This window comes from Gymnoscopelus braueri (genome assembly GCF_963280865.1).
Source record: "Gymnoscopelus braueri genome assembly, chromosome: 3".
Taxonomy (NCBI): Eukaryota; Metazoa; Chordata; class Actinopteri; order Myctophiformes; family Myctophidae; genus Gymnoscopelus; species Gymnoscopelus braueri.
In genome coordinates this window covers 21,440,649-21,462,943 of record NC_137612.1, presented here as the reverse complement: position 1 = coordinate 21,462,943, position 22,295 = coordinate 21,440,649, and the positions used below count along the sequence as shown (strand labels likewise).

General features: G+C 43.9%; 1 protein-coding gene across 1 annotated transcript in view; it reads left to right on the top strand.

The window, feature by feature from the left end:
- Positions 1–22,295, top strand: part of epha8 (eph receptor A8) — a 101,934-nt gene that overhangs the window by 61,311 nt on the left and 18,328 nt on the right. The window contains exon 7 of the mRNA XM_080423720.1: positions 21,844–21,999. Coding sequence (XP_080279846.1) covers positions 21,844–21,999 — 156 coding nt within the window. The remainder of the gene's footprint in view (positions 1–21,843; positions 22,000–22,295) is intronic.

The window sequence follows — 22,295 nt, the reverse complement described above, 5'->3', positions numbered from 1 at the left end:
GTGAATGTAGACGGAGTCGACCATGTTGCTGCTGTGCGGATCTCCGTCAGAGACGCACCATTCCACAGCACCCAGGAGGCCGCCGTCCCACGGGTGGAGTGTGCCCGCACCTAGGCGGCACTGGTACTCCTGCCCGCCCGTATGCCTGCTGGATCATTTCTGTGATCTAGCGGGACAGCCTAGCCTTTGCCAGTGGTCCAAGCACTCCTGCTTCAGCGCCCGAAGAGCTGGTCTGTCACTCTGTGGGCCTGTGTGGAGCCCATGAGGTAGCGAGGCCTTGTGTGGAATGTGCACACATTCCTGTTGGGGCTGGCCTGCCTGCCCACCTAACGCCTGCTGGATTGTTTCTCAACCCATTGAGGGAGCCCAGCCTTGGAGACCATCTGCCGAAGGCAGTTCGGTCTATACACACTTTCAAGGCCCTGACAGGGCCCAATAGTGACTGCAACCCTGCTCCACTGCCCTGAGGGGGTGGGAAGGGTGCAGTTCAATAGACTGACTCGTACTCTGATCAGGCCATAAGGTGGAATGCAGGGATTGACACCAGCACCACCCAAGCATTGCCATGTAGGAAGCGTCAGCATCTCTCATGCACGACAGGGACATTCTTGTAGCTGAGAAGTTAACGGCAAGAATGCTGCCTCGAGAGAAGCCATTGCAGCCCAAGTGCTCACAGGCTCAGATGCCCCATGCCGCAAGGCACTGAAGGCACACGGTACCACCTCCTGTGGGGGGACTGCTGGCCTACCGTGAGAGGGCCACGAGCCCCCTTCGGCAACTGGGTAATTTACATGTTGCCCTTGTTTGGGACCGTCGTGTCACTGGCTGATCCCCAGCGCAGCGACACAATTATCTTGGGATGAGGAGGGAGCTCACTCCGTGGCTCACACGACCACGCCGGCTTCCGCCCTGCAGAACTACATTCAGGTGCGTAACTGGCCATGCCGTAGCACACCCGTATGGTGCGTTCTGCTCACCCCTGACAGTCTCTGCATGCTCCACTGTGTCACCGCACTGACGGGACTACATACCCGAACGCGTTAGCTGACTCCGCCAGCAATACGCCCGTATGGTGCATGACTGTAAATGACAAGGAATGTACGGCGTCAAACAGGAGCCGTCACACAGATCTCAGATAGAGAGGCACCTCGCCAGAAGCCCAAGAGGCAGCGAGGCCCTGTGTGGAATGTGCACACATTCCTGTTGGGGCTGGCCTGCCTGCCCACCTATACGCCTGCTGGATTGTTTCTCAACCCATTGAGGGAGCCCAGCCTTGGAGACCATCTGCCCAAGGCAGTTAGGTCCATACACACTTCCAAGGCCCTGACAGGGCCCAACAGTGACTGCAACCCTGCTCCACTGCCCTGAGGGGGTGGGAAGGGTGCAGTTCAAGACTGACTCGTACTCTGATCAGGCCATAGGGTGGAATGCAGGGATTGACCCAATCCGTACTGGCCGCATGTTCAGGAGAGCCGGGGGCACAATGTGTGCCGTGGCCGCCATCAGCCCCAAAGGGCATAGGTACGGCCTCCAGGTCAACCTGGCCCTCAACTGAAAAGCTGGGCGAGCCCAGAGGGTGGCCCGTCCCACTGGAGCTAGGGACAAAGTCCCTGCTCTGGCCTCTAACCCATGCCGAGCCTGCAACCTCTCTTGTCGAGGCGCCGGCCTCAGTGCCCAAGTGCCGCCGGAGCCTGGCCACATCGTTGTGGCACTGCTCCTCTGAGCAAGCACGCACCAGCCGGTCATCCAATCTTGGATGCGGAGGCTCTCCCAACGCCAAGGTCCCAGGACTGCGTCCAAGCACCTTGTAACATGCGGGGGCTACACTTGCTCTCCTTTAGGATCTTGTTTGTTTCACCTATAAACGAGCCGCAACACCAACCCCAAGAGGGGCGATTTACCACGCCCACTCTCTGAACTGCACACTGCAGTTGGTTAAGGCTGCCAACACTCTTAGTCTTCTCAAAACAAAATCCATCTCTACAGACCTGCCAAACCAGGCAGGGCAAGTAAAGAGGGGGAGCCATAGCCTGAGCTTGGCTCTCACAGCTCCGTCGCCCACGGACGTTTAGTCTGTTGGGCTGGGGTGGAAACGGCAACACCATATATGTTGCGCTCCGCTCGTCCCTGACAGTACGGATGTGCTCCGCTGGAATCACCAAACCCGGTTCTCCAGCGAACTATGCCACAGCTGTAAACCGACCCAGTCGGCGATACGCTGTATAGCGTGCAATGACTGATTCAGGGGACCCCTGGCAGACCCAGCGCGTTCTGTCTTGCGTCACTGAGACCAGATTCACCGACAATTCACGGACAAGCTCGGTCCTCCTGCCGCAGCTTGGACTAGGCCACCGATGGCGCCTCACCGGCCGGAGAGCAGCCATACTCCATAAAGGTCAGGGCTATTATGGTCACGCAAGCGCCGCGTAAGCGCGCGCTGATACAGTGACGGAATAGCCTCTGTGTTTGGCTAGCTGCGTCCGGATAGCCATGGCTCTGTGCATTCTCGGGATGAGCAAGGAGCTTACTCCGTGGCTTCACCCCGATGACCGGATTCTACCACGCAGAATTACACCTAGGTGTGTAGACGGCCCCGCCGTGCCACACACCATATATGGTGCGCTACGCTCGCCCCTGACAGTACGGATGTGCTCCGCTGGAATCACCAAACCCGGTTCTCCAGCGAACTACGCTACAGCGCGTAGACCGACCCAGTCGGCGATACGCTGTATAGCGTGCAACGACTGATTCAGGGGACCCCTGGCAGACCCGCCACGGACACGTAAACCGACCCAATCGGTAATATGCCGTAAAGCGGGCTATAATGGCCGCGGGTATACTGTTGCAATTGTTCGACAGACTCCCAGCGCGCCCCGCCAGTGTCTCCACTGGCGTAACTCCGCCACGGACGCGTAAACCGACCCAACCGGTGATACGCCGTATAGCGGGCTATAATGGCCGGGGATTGGCCGCACAGTTTGTGTACCGCACAGTTTGTGTACCGCACAGTTTGTGTACCGCACAGTTTGTGTACAACAGACCAGCACGTCCTGTCTGTGTCACTGGCAGATCGACAGACAGAACTACACCACGGTCGCGTGAACTGACCCCGTCAGCGACACGCCGTATAGTGCGTTATTACACCTGAACGCAGAAGCTGCCGAACCTGGCACCAATCTGCTCGTATGGTGCGGCTCTGCCACCCTGGGACGTTCAGTCTGTTGGGTTGCAGTGGAAATATTTATGTATATATATATACATCTATATTTGTATATACACATTTTATTCGTTAGGATGGATGCCCCTATCAAACTCAATGTCCAGCAGTTTGTCTTGTGTCTCCAGCAGAGTTTCTAGTGTCTCCATCTTCCCCTGGAAGAGGTTGTACCTGAACTCTGCAGCCGCACTGAGGCGCTCCAACAGAAGACTCTGACATTTCTACTCCAAACTCATTCCTTGTTGTGGAACGCGTGCCACAATGTAGAATTGCACCTAGGTGTGGACGGCTCTGCTGTGCAACACACCATATATTGTGCCCCCCGCTTCGCGGGTTGGAGAGAAACGACTGCCGGCAGGATAAAGCAATTCATGCACGCAGAGGGGTCCAGCCCGTGCGCGCATGATCCATCCCCACGCAAAGCATACATCTAACGTGGCCGCCCACAGCCCAGACAGACGTGGGGCGCTGGGCTGGCCATGTTTGCCATATTATTTAAGCCATGTATGCTTATCTATATACCTAAATAAATAGGTATATATTCGTAAACGTATGTATTTGTATACCCATACATTTATATACTCAATACTCGAATATTTGTATACTCATATACTTCGTATATTAATACACTTACTCTATCAGTATATGAGCAGAGCCAAGTGTCTCTTTATCTTTGTTTCACTTATTCACCGTGAAAGTATTTATTTGTATATTCAATACTCATACAAAGTCAGTGAATTGCAACAGTGACAGTGCAGTGACTGCCAGGAGAACTCCTGACCTAGCGCCACACTGCCCTCTTGTGACCTGTGGGGCACACTTCTCTTTGCGTCAACGCGGAAGTACCCAGGGAGGGACACGTTGCACTTTGTTTGTTTGTTACTCTTTTCACTCGGCTCCGCCGAGGGCTTTTCGGACCGCGGCGGTGATGACCACCGGTAGTAGATGGCCCGGAGGACCGCCGACTGGGTCAGCCTCGCTCGGGTTCTACGGTCTACCTCGGTACCGCGCCGTGGCGGCGATGCCGGCGATCCAAGCGCTCAACCGCTTCACGGGGTTGGCCCACTTGATCGCTCCAGCATACTTTTGTTGGTGTGAAATATGACAGCGAAGCGTCCCGAGAGGAGCCTCGCCAGACCTGCTCTCTACCAAAGGTAAGTGGACCACGCTGCCAAACACCCGTTCTGTACTGTTTTTCGTCTTAATACTGAGCCCACAATGCGTCTGCACTCGTGGAAATCAAAGAATCAAAGTGGCTCTGCCTGGGTGGGGCTTAAATACCCCACTGATTGCAAATCAGGGCAGGGCCACCATATGTGATGTGTCTTAAAGAGTATCCACGAGCACTGCCCCTGGGGGTCAGTTCCCGTAAATATTGAATAATATTTAGTGGAGAGCCAGTCTCGACCACGAAAGAGAACAGATGATTTGGTGAGAACTTTATTATTCCTTGCCTCACGACCACTTGAGTGGAACATGATATTCATAATTACTGTCAGAAACAACTTGTTGCTGCAGCACTATTGAGACTGAAAATGTGGAGCAATCTCCAGAGAGACAGAGAGAGACAGAAAGGAATATGGAGTGATCAAATTAGTTCCATCCTTCTGGAAGCATGTAAACAACCGGCGATCATCAACACTGTTTTGGTTTGGAGGTATAAATGACACAAAGGCACCATTACACCCACACTTATATCATTGCCTCAGGGCAGGAAAACTGCCTGGTGCACACACATACACAATCACGCGTACACACACACACACACACACACACACACACACACACACACACACACACACACACACACACACACACACACACACACACACACACACACACACACACACACACACACACACACACACACACACACACACATGCATGCACACTCTCTCTCTCTCTCTCTCTCTCTCTCTCTCTCTCTCTCTCTCTCTCTCTCTCTCTAATCCTCCAACAGCATTCCCAAGACATTCTCATCAACTGTATTTGAACTCAGAGGAAGTTATTCATTAATTTTCTAATACATTATGGAAAGACATCACAGTGAGCATCATTATATGTTCAGTGGCTAATTAAAATGTCCTTAGTTGTATATATAATATATATATATATATATATATATATATATATATATATATATATATATATATATATATATATATATATATATATATATATATATATATATATATACATATATATATATATATATATATATATATATATATATACATATATATGTATGTATAGTATGTATGTGTGTATACCCATTCTTGATAATTGGGACAAAACCTTTAATTATTTTAATATTCTTCAATTATGCCAGGATATATATATCCTTACATATATATACATACATATATACATGTATATTATCTTAACATTCTTATATTATACCATTATATACTGCATACACACTATTGCTGTACTACTGTATATTATATTATCATATACTATCTTACACTATTATATTTGCTACTATTGTTATTGTTACTACTTGCACTGTATCTCTTTCTGTCTCTCCTCTGTCTGTCTGTCTCTCCCTCTCTCTCTCTTCTTTCCCCCGACACGGTCGAGGCAGAAGGCCGCCACCCTAGAGCCTAGGGTCTGCCTGACGTTTCTTCCAGTTAAGAGGGAGTTTTTCGTTGCCACTGTCGCAAAATTGCTTGCTCAGGGTGGGACGTCGGGTCTCTTCTCTACATGTAAAGTGTCTTGAGACAACTTGTTGTGATTTGACACTTTAATAAAATTGAATTGAATTGAATTGAATGCCGGGAAAATATATTTTAAAAGATAAAAGTGTTGACAATTAAACAATGTAATGGGCCAACCTCCCGCAGTTTTATTTTATTTTATGTCAACTCCATAAAATGGCATATCTGACGGAGTTGACATCTGACGGAGTCTGACAGAGTTGACTAAATGTTGTGTTATAATATTGACCACATCACATGAATTGCGTTCATGTGATGTGGTCAATATTAAAAATGAATAGCTCAACATTGGAGTTGGCATGAAAGGCCAATAGGCGAAACTGTGGCCACACTTTGAAAAACGGCAGAGGAAACTAATAATTCAACTCTAAATGGGTCAACTGAAAAGAAAAAAAAATCGGTTGATAGTATTCGTCCAAACAATAGATCGTTTGACATTCTAATGACATACGCAAGCTTTGGTCCCATGTATGTACTGTAAGTCTGCCTCCGAGCAGACGTGAGAAAGAGCGGACGTCCGTAAAAATTCACAGACAAAAAAATATTGATGGATCAGACTCGTAACGTGGGAATTAGTGTAAATGCCGATAAGTTCTAAATATGGACGTAAACGAGCTTAGTGAATGAGGCCCACTGTATTTTTATGTAAAAAATACTGGTGTTACACTGAATGACAATGTTGTTACCCTGAGTGATGCATATTACTACAGCCTACACATATGGGTTTTATTATACAACATAGGTTAACTATCACAGTACTCAATTACTTAGATCACTTACTTAAAGCTGCACTACATAACTTTCCTGTTTTACTCCTGATTTGAACCCGGGTCTCCTGCACAAGCACTGACATTTTTACCACTGAGATAATAGTACCTGCCTGCTTCAGACCCGGCGCCACAGGGGGGCCTGAGGGGGCCTGGCACCCTCAGTTTAAAAAAAAAAAAAAGTAATTTAAATTTTTTATAATTCGCGCGCGCACGGGTCTCGCAGCATGCACGCACGCGCATTTTTATCATGAACATTAGTGAGGACCAATTATATGAAAAAAAAAAACGGGTGAAGTTGTGCTTTAATTACTGTAATTAACAATATGTTTTTATAGTGTAGCTCTGCAAGAAGCTAGCCATCTATGAAGAGGGTGTTTGCGTGTCTATCTGTGCGTCCAAAGCTAATCTCACCAAACGCTGTGTATGTACATTACCAGTAGGTCACAGAAGTAACTCCGCTATTTATTTTACACATATGTTTTATACCTTTTTGAAATATTTAACTTACATTTTATAATGGGAGTCAATGGGTCATAGTGCATGTGCACATGCATGAGTGTGCGCTAAGGGGTTTGTTGATTGTGCCGAGATTAATTAGTCTTTGGTGTGTCTGGTTGATCCTCATTGCTGGATGACGGTGGACTTTGATTTGTGATTTTATTGGATTGGAGGAACTGTGGTGAAGAGAGATGAGAAAACTAGAAGTAGAAGAACGGATGAGAGGAGAGGAAAGGAGAGGAGAGGAGAGGAGAGAGAAGTATAGAAGAATGGAGGAGGGGAGAGATGAGAAGAGGGTATTATTAAAGCTTTCTCATGCTGTTAAGCCATTGTGACAGAGAGGCAGAGCAAGCAGTGTGATGTGGAAGAGAGAGAGCAAGCGATAACAGAATGAATCATATCTCAGCCAGACACGGCAGTGTTGTGTCACTCAAACTTCCCTCCAATCTTTGTTGTGATTGGCCAAAACCCTATCTCCACAGCAGGTGCACAGCGCCACACATCAGTGCACACAGCAACTTTGCTGACACACACACACACACACACACACACACACACACACACACACACACACACACACACACACACACACACACACACACACACACACACACACACACACACACACACACACACACACACACACACACACACACACACACACACACGCCTACAGTACGTACACACAGCCAGAGCTGGCTGCTGGTGTGTAAATTATTGATTGGGAGTGTGCCACCCGTGGCCTGCAGTAGCCAGTCATGTCCCAGTCCAGTGTCTAGGTGCTATTAGCGCTGACATTAAAGAGACAAGCTACATGATAGCAGATCACTGAGAGGCTGGCAGCCTCCGTCTGGAGGGACCGTGGGACTCCTTCCAATGATTTTCTGCCCCGACTTCTTGTTGAGTTAAACTGATGGGCACGTGGGGTGCTGTCATTTAATTCTTACCCCCTCCATTCCGCTGCAGAGGAATGTGTGGTGGGGTAGACGTGGCGAGTGGGTGGGTGACTGAGCCATTTACTCTCGCTTTGGATAAGTGCGTCTGCTAAATTGTAATTGTAAAATTGTAATTGTGAGTGCAGGCATCTCTCTGTGCTGTGTGTGTACTTGGATAGGTATCATCAGGATTTTATTGATTCTGATTCTGCTTATCAATTCCAGCTCTTTCCAATTCCCCGTATCAGTATATTGTTTACTATTACAAGCCGCATATATTAGTAATACCTGAGATAGAGGCAATGCTGAAACTTTGAAATGATCCAAACAACACAATTGTCTCTGTAAACTCATGTTAAACAATTGTCAACTTTAAGAACTGTAATCAATATAAACCTATCATACAATTCTATGACAACACAGTGGAAAGTGGATAGTTGGTTAACCATTTTGTGGATAACATTTTTGAGCTGCTTGTCGTACATCATATTTGTAGGAAACCTACTGAATAAGATGTCCATATTTTCAAACCACCAAACCGTGACCTTTAAATAAACCGCACATTCATGCACCTTAACTGTTTTCCACCTTTCAACACCATGGATGGTTGTTAGAATGAGTAAGATGATCTACAATGGTGTACAGTATGATGTATTGCTGTTTCCAAGAATGCAAGACATCAGCAAGCTCTAGCAACTATAACACCTGGCTAGCATCTCCAGTCGAGCCAGGGACAGTGAGCCGTGACACTCCTGGTCTTATTGCCAATGCATGGAGAGCTGACCAAAGAGAATATTTGTGGCATTTGTGATTTAAGGACTACACACTGTTATGTTAGCCATGTATGCTACATGGTACCTAATATCTAAACAGATGGATATGACACGTATTTAGGAACTAAGCAGAACCGATTTTTTTATGGATACCCTGTGTGTGTGTGTGTGTGTGTGTGTGTGTGTGTGTGTGTGTGTGTGTGTGTGTGTGTGTGTGTGTGTGTGTGTGTGTGTGTTTGCGTGTGTGCGTGCGTGCGCACATGCACGCACGCACGCTTGTTTGTACTCGTTGGGAGGACCGTTTGTGTGGACATGCATGTTTGTGTTTGTATGAGCGTATTCTGCATCTGTTTGCAGCCTGAAAGGCTTTCATCGCAATGAAAGAGCATAGAATATGTTGTTGTTCACCAGCTGTTCTTTAAACAATGGTCAAAGCTAATTAGCATTTTACATTTACACCTTTTGAGCTTTGGTATGTTACCTGTATACTCTAGTACAGTGGTTCTCCTCTCACAGCTTTTCTTTGACTCCTTGGGACCCAAAATTACTGAAGTGAGTTAAGAACCAACTCACTTCAGCTAATTGTGTTGGAGGAGCACAGGTACCGTAACTACCTAAGGATACTTATATGCAAAATCGATAATTTGACAAGAAATATATATACGTTTTTTTATCTCCGCCAGGCAGAATGGCCGAAGACCGGAGATAATGTTTTTGTCCCTGTCCATCCGTGTGTTTGTTTGTTTGTTTGTTTGTTTGTCTGTCTGCTTGTCTGTCTGGTCTGTGAACAGCTACTCTACAGCACAGCTGAATCTGTGTGAAACATTTGTGAAACAGTATTTAACTGTGTAATAATGAAATATATGTGGCTCTGGTTACAATGTTAGAGGTTAGGTAGTGAAGCCTGGGTGTCTATGAACATGGTTGCGCAGGTTTGTGGGATGACGATTCCAGGAGAAATGTCTTGGTTTGGGAGTCCAGGAGGTGTGCCCACTGATGGATGAGGGAGACATGCCCTAATACCTCTCTCCATCCTTCTCTCTGTCTTAAGACAACGGAGACTGAGTTTAATGTGCACAGACATTAAGACTGTGAAAGAGTAAAGCGGCATGTGATTACCAGTTGTACAATGCTTGTCTCTGCCAGTGTCGGGCAAGCTATTTGGAAAGCGTAATAAGCTGCCAGTTACTCTACACTAAATGAAACCAACTAGCTTAAAAGCTAAACGTTTGTAGCAATGTATTTAATTGTTTCAGTTGCCTGACAAAATAACTAACTAGCTTACTGGAGTTCACTAATTTATTGAGGATGATGATGAGGATGAGGATGATGATGATGATGATGATGATGATGATGATGATGATGATGATGATGATGATGATGATATTTTACACTAGCTTAGCTTTCTTGTTCTTAAGCTAATGCGCTGATTGCCTAAGTCTAAGGCTGTATTGAGATGTTTCTATAACAATGTCAAGGCTTAGGGCAAACACTCATTACCTGGCTGGCTGTCACCGATGAAAGCAGGCAGGTCAGGGAGACGTAAATGCTGATGTTGCTCCAACTGCAGGGCGCTTCATTGGTGTGTGTGTGTGTGTGTGTGTGTGTGTGTGTGTGTGTGTGTGTGTGTGTGTGTGTGCGTGTGCGTGTGTGTGTGTGCGATGTTGGCAATGTAAACGTATGTTTTCTCATGCCAATAAAGCCCTTTGAATTGAAATTGTGTGTGTGTGTGTGTGTGTGTGTGTGTGCGCGCGTGTGTGTGCCGTTAACTGTGGTGGGTGGTCAAGTCAAAGAGAGAAGGACAGGCAGGGGCTCATGCGGTCAAATGCAGATGTTGTTGCAACTCACTTTTAAATGAGAATTTATGCCATGGGCCAAATTAAAAAATGTAAATATAAAATTTGAAAAATAAATGTTTCATGCTTGTGCTTGAGCACCACCTGGGGTCTACAGTATCTTTGCAAATGCTAGACAGCCCCACAACAATTACAATTAAATGAATCTACTGTAGGTCAAAACCTATGGCTTGACTATTATGTATGAAATGCTGCAGTGCAGAGCATTTCATTTGTAACGATGGATACAGGAAGTGGCAACACACAGCTGGCAAACCGATGGTTTAACTTAACCAGTCAGTGATGTTCAGATTTGTGTGTGTTATCAGAGATTTGGTCATGACAGTTTAATAGATCACCCAGGCTGACTGGAACCAAGGGTCGGAGATACACTCGACCATGACCATGAAAGTTTCACCAGCCCTGGCGTCCCCTCTGCTTGATTGCCTGCTGAGCACAGCAGATGTGGAAACTGCGGACTGGGGTTGCACTAGTTCATCCAAACTTATCAAATCACATGGGAACAAAACTTGGTACAGGTTCTATAGCCACCATTAAGAATAAAAGTATGTCTGTCAACTAATTTATCTAGTGCATTCTATAGACAATAAAAAGTAAGTAAGGGGGGACCGCAATTGGGTATTTTGTTGTTAGGTCAACCGGCTGACCAATAGTTTAACTTCATCACTCAGTGACTCAGTCAGTCAGTCATAGAAATTTGCATTATAGGGCATGGCCTCAATGTTGTGAACTAGAGAAAAATGAAAATAAAAGTGTTAGTCCTTGGAAGAGCTTACACTAGACACTAGTTAAGCACCTCATAGAAAATAAAAACATTAAGTAATTATAAAATAAACACACATTACTATTTGGCTATCACTGATGTGAGACTTCAGAGTAGAGAGATAGATGTTTTCTTTCAAATTAACATTTTAATTAATCGTGCTCAAAGGAATTGGTGAAGGACTAACCACCTGTGGACCAACACATTCCTCCCTTTCATTTCGACCAAGCTTACTGAAAAGTGTTATTTGGAATCACATTAAATGTGTTTTAGACTAAAATACATCAATTCGGTTCCTTCTAGTCTAAAAGAGATTTGAATCTGTTTCATAATTAAAACAATATTTAATGTTAGGACTATTAAAACTAATAAATATTATGTGTTATTAAAAGTTCTCAGGGCAGCTGCTGTAATTTGGCTTACTGTTCCTGAACTTTCACAGAGGTGAGATCACTGAAAAGTGAGCAAGTTGTCACAACTTGAAATATTGCTTTAATTTGAGATTGAGGTTGGGGCTGAGTTTTTAATATACTTCTTAAACTATTTTTGGGGTAAATTATAATGACTCCCTGGGGTGCAGTTTCTGGAATGCTACTGCAGAAAGTGAAAACCCTAATGTATTAAAAATAAATGTTAAAAGTTCAAAGCTATGGTTTGCTGTCATTTTGTTTTTGTTAGGCAGCTCCAGGGTCACACCCTGAAGAAGGCGCAAGCCGACACGCGTTGGTGTATTTTTATGCTATTGTATTAAGGCCTTTTACTTATAAAACCTGTCTGGTCCTGGATTTTCTTATGCCTTTTGGTCATAATTTTTCCTCTCTCCTGAATATTATGTTTTAGGTTTTTAGCGCTCCTGTAACTTCTTTCTTCAGTATTAGATTCCTGATCTGTCTTCTTACACTTTCACATGCAACAAGATAGAACACCCAAGAATAGGCTTCAAGAACCAGATGTTGGTTGATATTCAATCTCTGATTGTTGGACAAGAGTTTATACGGAAAAAATCTAGAGATTAGAGCTTACAAATGAATAAAAGATAATAATAATAATAATAATAATAATGATTAAAAAAATGTTTTAAATATATATATTACCCTGATGTAATACAAATGAAATCCCTGGAACTTTGATTAGGTAAAATATTTTTTTTGTGTAAAGTTTTAAACAAAGGGTCATATGATATTGTGAATTGAAAACACATTTTCATTAAGTGCCATTATTAGAATACATAGTAGATCATGCAGACAATATTTTTGGTGGGGGTCATATTTAGTTTTTCAAAGAAATGGTTCCGTGTAGTTTTTGAGAAACACTGAACAAGATGGACAAAGGCAAAACAGGAACCACACACGGAAACCTAAAACTTAATACTACATCATAATTGTCACTTGCTGAAAACACCTTCATTTGATGACGTATAAATTAGGCTTACTGTAAATCCAATACTAATATTTTTTAGTTTTTCTTTTGTTTTAATGGTTTCAACAGCCTCCATTCCTGAGTGGATATTATAATTTTTGTCCTGAGGGAAATTTCAGCCAATTTCTGGTCAATCACGTATGCACGTATAGCCGCATCGATCACTTTTACAATTACACTGTCTGTGGCTTATCATATTTCCCAAATATTTATTTGGACTTTTGGTCTTGTTGTGCGAGCTATTTGATAAATGACAAAGACTTGTACCTTATTGTGAATTTTAAGCGTCTTAATAAAGGCCCTTTGTGTTCTTGCGTCCCTTTGAGACTGATGTGTTATGAGAGGAACTGGCAGACCAGCTGTGGCCATATTAGCTCAGTGTGACTCCCGAATCTGTTCAAGCTCTCTCAGCACAATTTGTCCTTTTTCAAATATATAAATAATCAAAAAAGGTTGATTAATTTCCCTCCTGATGCAACACAGCAACTGCTAACACCCCCAAAAAAAGAGAAAAGTTTACCCTCTCACCCCCCACACTGTTCTCTCCCTCGGTCTGTCTCTCTCTTTCTGTTCCGCTCCCCACCAACTTTCATTCTCCGCTACACACCACACGATGCGCTCTCTGATCCTCTCAATCTGTCGCTAATGTGCCTTTCAAACTCTATTTTGAATGCCTAGTTTGTTCTCCACCCCAGCATTACAAACTGTTTTTCTGCATGCTGCTCATTCTTGCTGCCCCAATACATACAAACCCAACCAACCACCCACCTAATCATTTTACGCTACTTCCTACCTTTCTCTCAACCTTCTCCATGACCGCCCCCACCTACCCACATCCCTCTGTCGCCCTCTGTTCATCAGTCACAGTTTAATGGTGACAGTCACTCAATCGCATAATTAACATCCGTTTAATGCTCATTAATTGGGATGCATTTGTCTCGTTTGTCTCAAAATTACCAGGCTTACATGTTTTCTCTTTGTTTTGTTGTTATTTTTCAAAGAAAAACATGGTGTAATCTGTAATGTTTCCTGTGTGATGTCTCTGTCAATGTCCATTGATTTGAAATCCGCCAGGGAGCCATAATAGATAGCAGTATACCTTGGATTACAAAGTTTTAATCTAAATGTCTCTGGCATACTGATTGGCAAGTATAGAAAATGCACTGCCATGGACAGCTGTCAACTTAATGCAGCTACTTATATTACTAAGCGTAGTATTCTTTTATTTGTATGTATTTATTTATTTAACATTCACACAACATTCAATCTGCGAATCATCCAATGAGCTACAGCTCAGACTGTACTAATAAAGTGGACTATCGCTATCTCTGTCTCTGTGTTTCTCACACGGAACTCACACTGTGTGTTTCTTCAATAAGGTCATCTAAGTACAGTATGTGGTAAATGACTCTATAAATGTGCTGTGATCATATTACCACAGGAAACCAGGGCACCCTGTGGGATAAACAAATGCTTTTCCACTTGGACAGTTTCAAATTTGGCATTTTCCTCCAGGGAATTATTTTTTTCTCCCTCAAATGAAGGTGTGCGTCAGTGGCAGGCACCTCGCTGTGGCCCAGCATCAGCCTCTTTACCGGATAAGGACAGGGTGGTTTTCTTATTCAGCTGCCCCCTCTCTCTTCTGAGAAGTGGTTGCTTCCATACTTTCACTACTAGGCCGATGAACGATGCCCGTTGGGAACGACGCCCCTATGGTTATGCAATACTCCAATTCTACCCATTGTCAGAGTAGCACAGCTGTACCCGTTGTCAATAGTGCTGTTGTCATAGCACATGGAGGACGCCAATACTCTATACATGGGCATAAAAGGTACACAGACAGGCAGACATACAGATAAAGAGATTTTTTGATTTTAGATTCTGGACGACCTTCGGTACAACCGACTTCCCTCTCGGCTCTTTAAAGTGGATCGGTATGACGGTGCTTGAGTTATGCAGGGGACAGGAAGACACACACACACACACACACACACACACACACACACACACACACACACACACACCATCAGTTGGGGATCGAGGTGGGTTGCGCGGTACATGCTGAAAAAACAATTACAGGATCAGTCAGAGGCAGTGATATTTAAAGGCGGAGCCCAATCACCTGATTGGCTGACTGCAGATTGGCTGGAAGTGCTCACACTTCAAGCTGTGAATGAAAGGATGTTTGTGAAGCATCCCCAGCAATAAAGATGAAAGTGAGAGAGAGAGATCTTCCTTATTGAACTTACTGTACGCTTAGCTACATTTATTTTTAGGATATGATGACTAAACATGCAGACATCTGTTCATTTCACTCTGCTAGAATAGTCTAATAAATTCAGAAAATTGCATGATTTATAGGATACGAGTAATACTGAAATGCCATGTAAAAAACAACATTTAGGCTATATCACAAGTGAGTTTGTAAATATTAGTTGTTTACTTTCATGTGGAGTTTTGTTGAACAGGTGTCATCATCATAATTTCTAACACCATCCTATTTACTGTAACATTGCATCATTATCACCCTTTTCAGTTTTGTCAGTCAAGACATCAGTATATCGGAACTAACGGTATCGTAATAGTAAGTTCTAAAACAATGATACAGTGTCTAGGCTTGCTCCCAACTTCAGTTTATCATAATCTCCCATATAACCCTGTCATTATGGTGACCTCCATCAGCCGTTATTATCGGTGTCCATTGAAATAACTTAATCTCAATAACGATCACAGTTAATCTCAATAATGATCACAGTGACTCGGTCTTAAAGGTATCATGACATTCATTTTCACTTTTTTTATTTTCAATGTTTTATTTGGGGTTTTATGACCTCAATTACACCCAAAAAACCTGAACTTAGAACATTCAGTGGATTTTCTGTGGTCTGGGGTTTTCTGAATTATCAGGCTGAAAAGTAATCTGAGCTTGGCCCTTCGACAGTGAGGTCACAGTCGATTAATCCCGCCCACTCTCCTCCTCGCCCCTCCCCTCCCCTATCCTTTCCTTTGGGGGGGGGCGGAGCAGAGGCGATGATTGACAGGCAAAATCCCTCACCAGCGACACCCGCAGGCAAAGATTTCTTTTTTCATTGCAGTTGAAAAGGCTTTAGAAATGTGAGAGAAAAACACCTGCCATGGATCACTGGAATGGAATTTTCACTTAAAACTTTTTGTACACTTTTGAAGGACCAGGACAAAGACTTTGAATGTGGTGTAAAAGTGAATGTCATTAAACCTTTAACCGTTCATCTTAAACACAATGGTTCAAATGAACAGTGAACAGTCTCGATCCATCTCTATCCTTCTTTAATTCCCTTATCCTCAGAGCCATATCTCGGTTCACCTGAACATATCCGCCAAGTAAAGGTACAAAATTAGCCATACTATCTTCATTGTGAGGGGACAACTTCATGTGAACCAGGTAACCTCAGAGAACGTTTGGGTGTGTGGGATAGTGCTCTTTGCCAAAGTTGAAGGTGTAATCATTGCTGACATAGAGAGTGGTGAAGTGAATCCAGCGGTTAATGTTTGGACTAGCGCGTAGAGGAGGGGGTATCTTGTTCCTGAGTGTCCCATTTCCACAGCTGATCTCGCCGACACGTTCATCCATCACTCGGACAGCTTTAGTGGCTCGTTAGTGGCTTCATATGCTCCCCAGGGAGCTGGCGAGGGTTCCTTGGGTAACTTTGTCACTCGATTTGTGGGCTAGCGCTCGTTTCCTCGCAAGGTCAGCACTGCGCGGAGTCTGGGAACAATTAGGAACTCTATATGTTGTTAGAAACAGGTGCTGCTTTTCTTGCTTGTTGTTATTGATTGATTGGTTATTTGAAAAGTTTAGCATACATTATACCGGAGCACATACATCATTAAAAGTAGCAGGATAACAGAACTATTTTTTGTTATGGTGCTTGGCAGGCAAGAACACCAATGGAACATGCTAACAGATGCGCAGCATATGTTAATCACAATACACATGAGAAAAATAACGGCATTATCAACTCCTGAAAACAGCACAATGTTCTGGCTTTACGGTACTTTGCTCGAGCTATTTTTTACTGTCTCACAGAACCCTCCGGGGAAGGGATTTGATTTTGTTTGGTGGTTTGTTTCTACACTTTGGGTTTGGCCATGTTGCAAATGTTTTAAGAAAAATTTGCTTTTTCTTTCGCCAACATGTATTCATGAAGCAGACAAGGCCTACTGCCACGCTGTCAACATGCTGTTAATGAAATACGAGCGATCACCAGCCGAAACCAGGTTGTAAGGAAGATCCCCGCTCCCTTCAGCTCCACCCCTGCTCCTCCCTCAGTCTCCTCACGTGTTGGACGATGATGCCTTCACCATTCCCCTTCCTTCCTATGTGTTTATTTGCCCACTTATACAGGGAATAAATCAAGGTCAGCGCACAATGCAGCACACGGCTATTAAGATTCATTGTAATGCAAATTCTCCTGTAGCTGGCTGCACCACTCTGACAGGCTCTGACATGCCAGACAATGCACGAACACACACACACACACACACACACACACACACACACACACACACACACACACACACACACACACACACACACACACACACACACACACACATATGTGAACACACACACACACACACACACACACACACACATTAACCCATACGCACACTACCGTGTGCAGCAACATGCACACTCGGCAGTCTCCCTCCCTAAAGGTATGTGGGTGGACTCCACTGGAATAGAGAAGTGTCCTGCTCTCTTCCTTCCTTCCAAAACTATATTCGCATCTTCTTTTTTTTGGCCATCATTCGACGCTGCCCAGTGTCTATAAGTTACATCCAACTCATCCATTTCCTCTTGTCTCGCTGTGCCTGTAAGAACTGACCTCTGTCTAGTAGGCATTTTTAGCACACCAACTTAGGAAATGTAATTCAGAAAAGTCCAGCAAATCGCTCCACTAGAGCAGGGGTTCTCAAACTTTTTTATACCACGACCCCATTTTATGGGGGATTTTTTTTTAAGACCCCACACTTTACTTATAGTGCAATTTCAAAGTGGAAATAAAGCATATCTTAAAATAAAAGCATACATGCTGGCCTTATAGAGTGTATGAATATTTATTAGAAAATGAAATTACAGCAGTGATTCCTGCTGATTTGTATGCCTATATCTTATCAGTGAAATGCATGAATAATATTTTAGCGCCGCCGCAAAAGACTCGGTCGCGACTCTCCCCTACGTGAGCTAGTTTTCTTGACGCAGCTGAGTCTGCTGAGCTGGAGAACGGGGCTCGATTCCAGCTGGAGGCACTAAAACGCTACAACATGGGTCTTCAGCAGGGGGTCAGGGACCCCTAGGGGGTCCTCAGAGTTACTTCAGGGGGGTCTCCAAAACTTGAACTGAACTTATTCTTTTATTTACATGAACCACTTAAACCCCAGCATCCCTATATTCTGAGGAGAACATTAGCCAAAAATAGCCGATCTACAAGCCCCATTGAAGTCAATGGGAAACATTTATTCACTAATAAATATATATAAATTAAATTATAAATTATGAAACATATCGCTTAGTAAAATGCAAGCACACGATTCCTGATTAAGCCGGTCGGTTTGACATATGGCTCGTATGTGTGCCGCCAAAACTGTGGGAGGAGTAGCGTGGCAAAGCTTTGGGGTTTCGCTATAATAAAGCCATACAAGTACTATAATGTGTTGCCCTTACTACGGGCAACCACACTAATCAGGTTGCCCAATTAGTTCATTGCAAGTGCTTGCTGTGGCCATGTCTGACTCCTTGTGTGTGCCCATGCTTTCATGTGCATGTGTGTGCATGGGCGTGTGTGCGTACAGCTACTAGTGAGTCTGTCAGACTTCAAAGCACTCGCCGCCTCTCCCCTTGATGAACGAGCTGTTCCGATGTTTATCATGACCTGCTTTTCAACTCACAAAAAAACATCAAGGGATGGAGGGATTAGTGGGATGAAAAAGACAGAGAGAAAACAGTCTGGGATAAATACTGCGTATAGAAATACTTTCTGCCTCCCGTTTTAGGGGACCTCGTTGCGAAAGAGTGGGCTATCAACGCCATTCAGTTAATCCGTGGCAATACATGGTGTGTACTGTATGTGCAGTGGTGTGTTCTACCGTGTTACGCTATATGCGTAGTATACCTTCCAAGAAAATTTGAAAAAAATCGGATACCATCCAGTAGCCATCCGAGGAAGCGTATCTGATATGCAGGAGGAGGGGCTGGGGGCAGCAAGAATGTAAACTTCAGTTCAAATAGCCTTTTTCATGTGATAATGTGGCATCTGGGGTGAAGGCTTATGTGTAGCTATTGTCTTGAGGTGATAAGGACCACTGGCCATTGGAGTTTCGAAGTAATTCACACATTAACTACTTAACAATAGAGCCGTTATTTCATTCGGTGACCAGGCGTGGTATATACGCTTGCATGTGTGCGTGCATGTGCCGTGCATGTGGGAGGGAATAATTATGGTATACCCTCCAAAAAAACCTAGAACACAACACTGTGTGCGTGTGTGTGTGTGTGTGTGTGTGTGTGTGTGTGTGTGTGTGTGTGTGTGTGTGTGTGTGTGTGTGTGTGTGTGTGTGTGTGTGTGTGTGCTCATGCATGCTTAGTTGCTTACATGCATGTTTATACAGTAGGCTACGTACAGTACAGTCAGGTACATGTGTATGTCCTGCTTGTATCGTATGCCATGCATGTGTGTGTATACGGGAGATAAAGTCTATTGTCTTATGCGTTGGCATTATGTCTGCATGTACATATTAGGCAGTTTATTTAATGGGAAATAACCAAATCATTTCTCCCCACATTAATTCAAAATGGATTAAAAATGATTAAACAAGTAGCCTACCTGGAAAGATAAACTTCAAATTTTTCATTTTAGCTTTGAAAAAGGCTTGCTTACAACAAAGGCATTAGATCCCTTAAAGCACAGCCTTTAGCTGGGAGGCAATTCGGCCAAAATCATCAAAATCGTGCACTTGGTGACAAGTTTTTGATTTTTGGCATGGTGTTAGGTATGGGCATAAGGTTTTCAAAAACCACCGCAAGCAAGTTGGGATCGCCCCCTAGTGGTCTGCTTGCAATGATTCCAATATTAGATTGGTCAGTATATGATTGAAAATCCAAATAATTGATAGAATGTTTTTTTCAATGGATTCTGTTACTATTGGGCATGCTAAAAAGCATACTAAAAATCTAGGAAAATCTGAGTTGTGGAAAGGCATTATTTTCAACATGGCGTCCGCGATGGCTGCCGGGAGCTTAAAATGGCTATAAACTGGAAGGGAATATGTAAAAAATCATACAAATTGTGGACTTGGTGACAAGCTTTAGATTTTTGGCATGGTGTTAGGTATAGGCATAAGATTTTCAAAAACCATCGCAAGCAAGTTGGGATCGCCCCCCTAGTGGTCTGCTTGGAATGATTCCAATATTAGATTGGTCAGTATATGGTTGAAAATCCATAGATTTTTTTTTTCAATGGATTCTGTTACTATCGGGCATGCTAAAAAGCAAACTGAAAGCGACAATCTCAGTTGTGGAAAGGCATTATTTTCAAGATGGCGTCCGCGATGACTGCCGGGAGCTTAAAAGCTGGAGGGAATATGTAAAAAATCATACAAATTGTGCACTTGGTGAATTTTTCTGAATTCCCTCCCAGCTACTTATTTTGGGGGATTGATTATACCTTTTGAGTCCTAGAGGTTAAATTAGCAGAAAAGCAAAGTTTGTTAAGTTTTGTGTACGGTTGCACAATTAACATTTGCAATAGTTTTTAGTTTTCATATTTAATCGTTTTTAGAGAAGTTGTAAAAAAGATAAACACATTATGTGGAATTGTTATGTGAAAATATGTGGAATTGTTATGTGAAAAATATACTTTTGTTTATTTGAAAAAGTTACACAGTATGCAAAAATATTGAAACCCAGCAAACTCATTTGTCTGGAAGGCCTACACTCTTTCAGTCGAAAAGTGGTTGTCCATCAACTTAAATTTGGGGGTATAAAACTTAAATGCCATAATTTAACACAGGTGTGGGAACTACAGTAATACTGCTTAACACATACTAATTGAGAGGCAAGCATGAGCCCTAAAAGTGTCTGACAAGAACGGTTGTGATCTTGGGTTTTAACCCTGCCCCATTTACTACATAACAGAGAAGTGGCTCTATTAGCCATCTGGAAAGAGAATATATTTATCAGAGCTCCCTCCATTATTAATAAGCGCAGTGGGTTGAAAGTGAATATGTAGCAGAGGCGATGAATACGGTTGAAACACGGTCTAGATTCTGACGGTCCCACAGGGGGTATCAACAGTGCACAGCCTTTTCAGCCTTTTCAGACCCAAATCTGTGCAAAAAGAAAAGCATGACTTTCATCTCCTCCCTGCTGCCATCCCCTGGTTTTCACCGTTAGAAGACGAGTGGTAATTCTCCATAGATTTGGGGCTTCTGAAACCAATGCGCTACATTACGTAGATACATGCCGTTGTTTTTGTGGGGGGATTTCTCTTAAGTTTGACAGGTGCTTCTGCTATCATGTTAGGCCTACGTAAAGTTCTTTGTCCTGGCAGGTGAGGTCAAGTTAAGAGCTTCTCTTCTCTCTTGTGGGAGCATGGAGCTCTTCATTATTGGCCTGTTTATTGACACAACACAAGAAAAATCCTGAGTGTCAGTTTATCCATTTGTAACTCCAAGAGTGTACAATTGTAACCAAATCAATTGGGTTACATCTGCACACTCTCCTGGAGTTCAATGAACACTCAGGATTTTACTGTGTACATTGATGTATTTTTGTCCGTAGTGACTCTGTCTTTCTCCCTCTCTCCTTAAGCAATCTGTCTTAGTCTCTCTGTTTCCTCCTCTCTCTGTCTGCAGCCTGTGAGGTGGGCTTCTATAAGCCGTCGGCAGGAGACGGTCTGTGTGGTAAATGTCCTCAGCACAGCCACTCAGAGACCAGAGCGGCCCTGGCCTGTCCCTGTGACTCCAACTACTACAGAGCACCCACTGACCCCGTTGCTGCCATCTGCACCCGTGAGAACACACACACACACATTAACACACACACACGCTCGCACACACACACACACACACACACACACACACACACACACACACACACACACACACACACACACACACACACACACACACACACACACACACACACACACACACACACAAACACACACACACACACACGCATATAAATACATACAGACAGACAGACGCTTACTAGGAATAACATAGCCTACTTTGTTAGCAGGCTAATCAATGACTCATCATTTTCCAATTTTGAGACAATAATCCATCCAATAATCAATATCTAT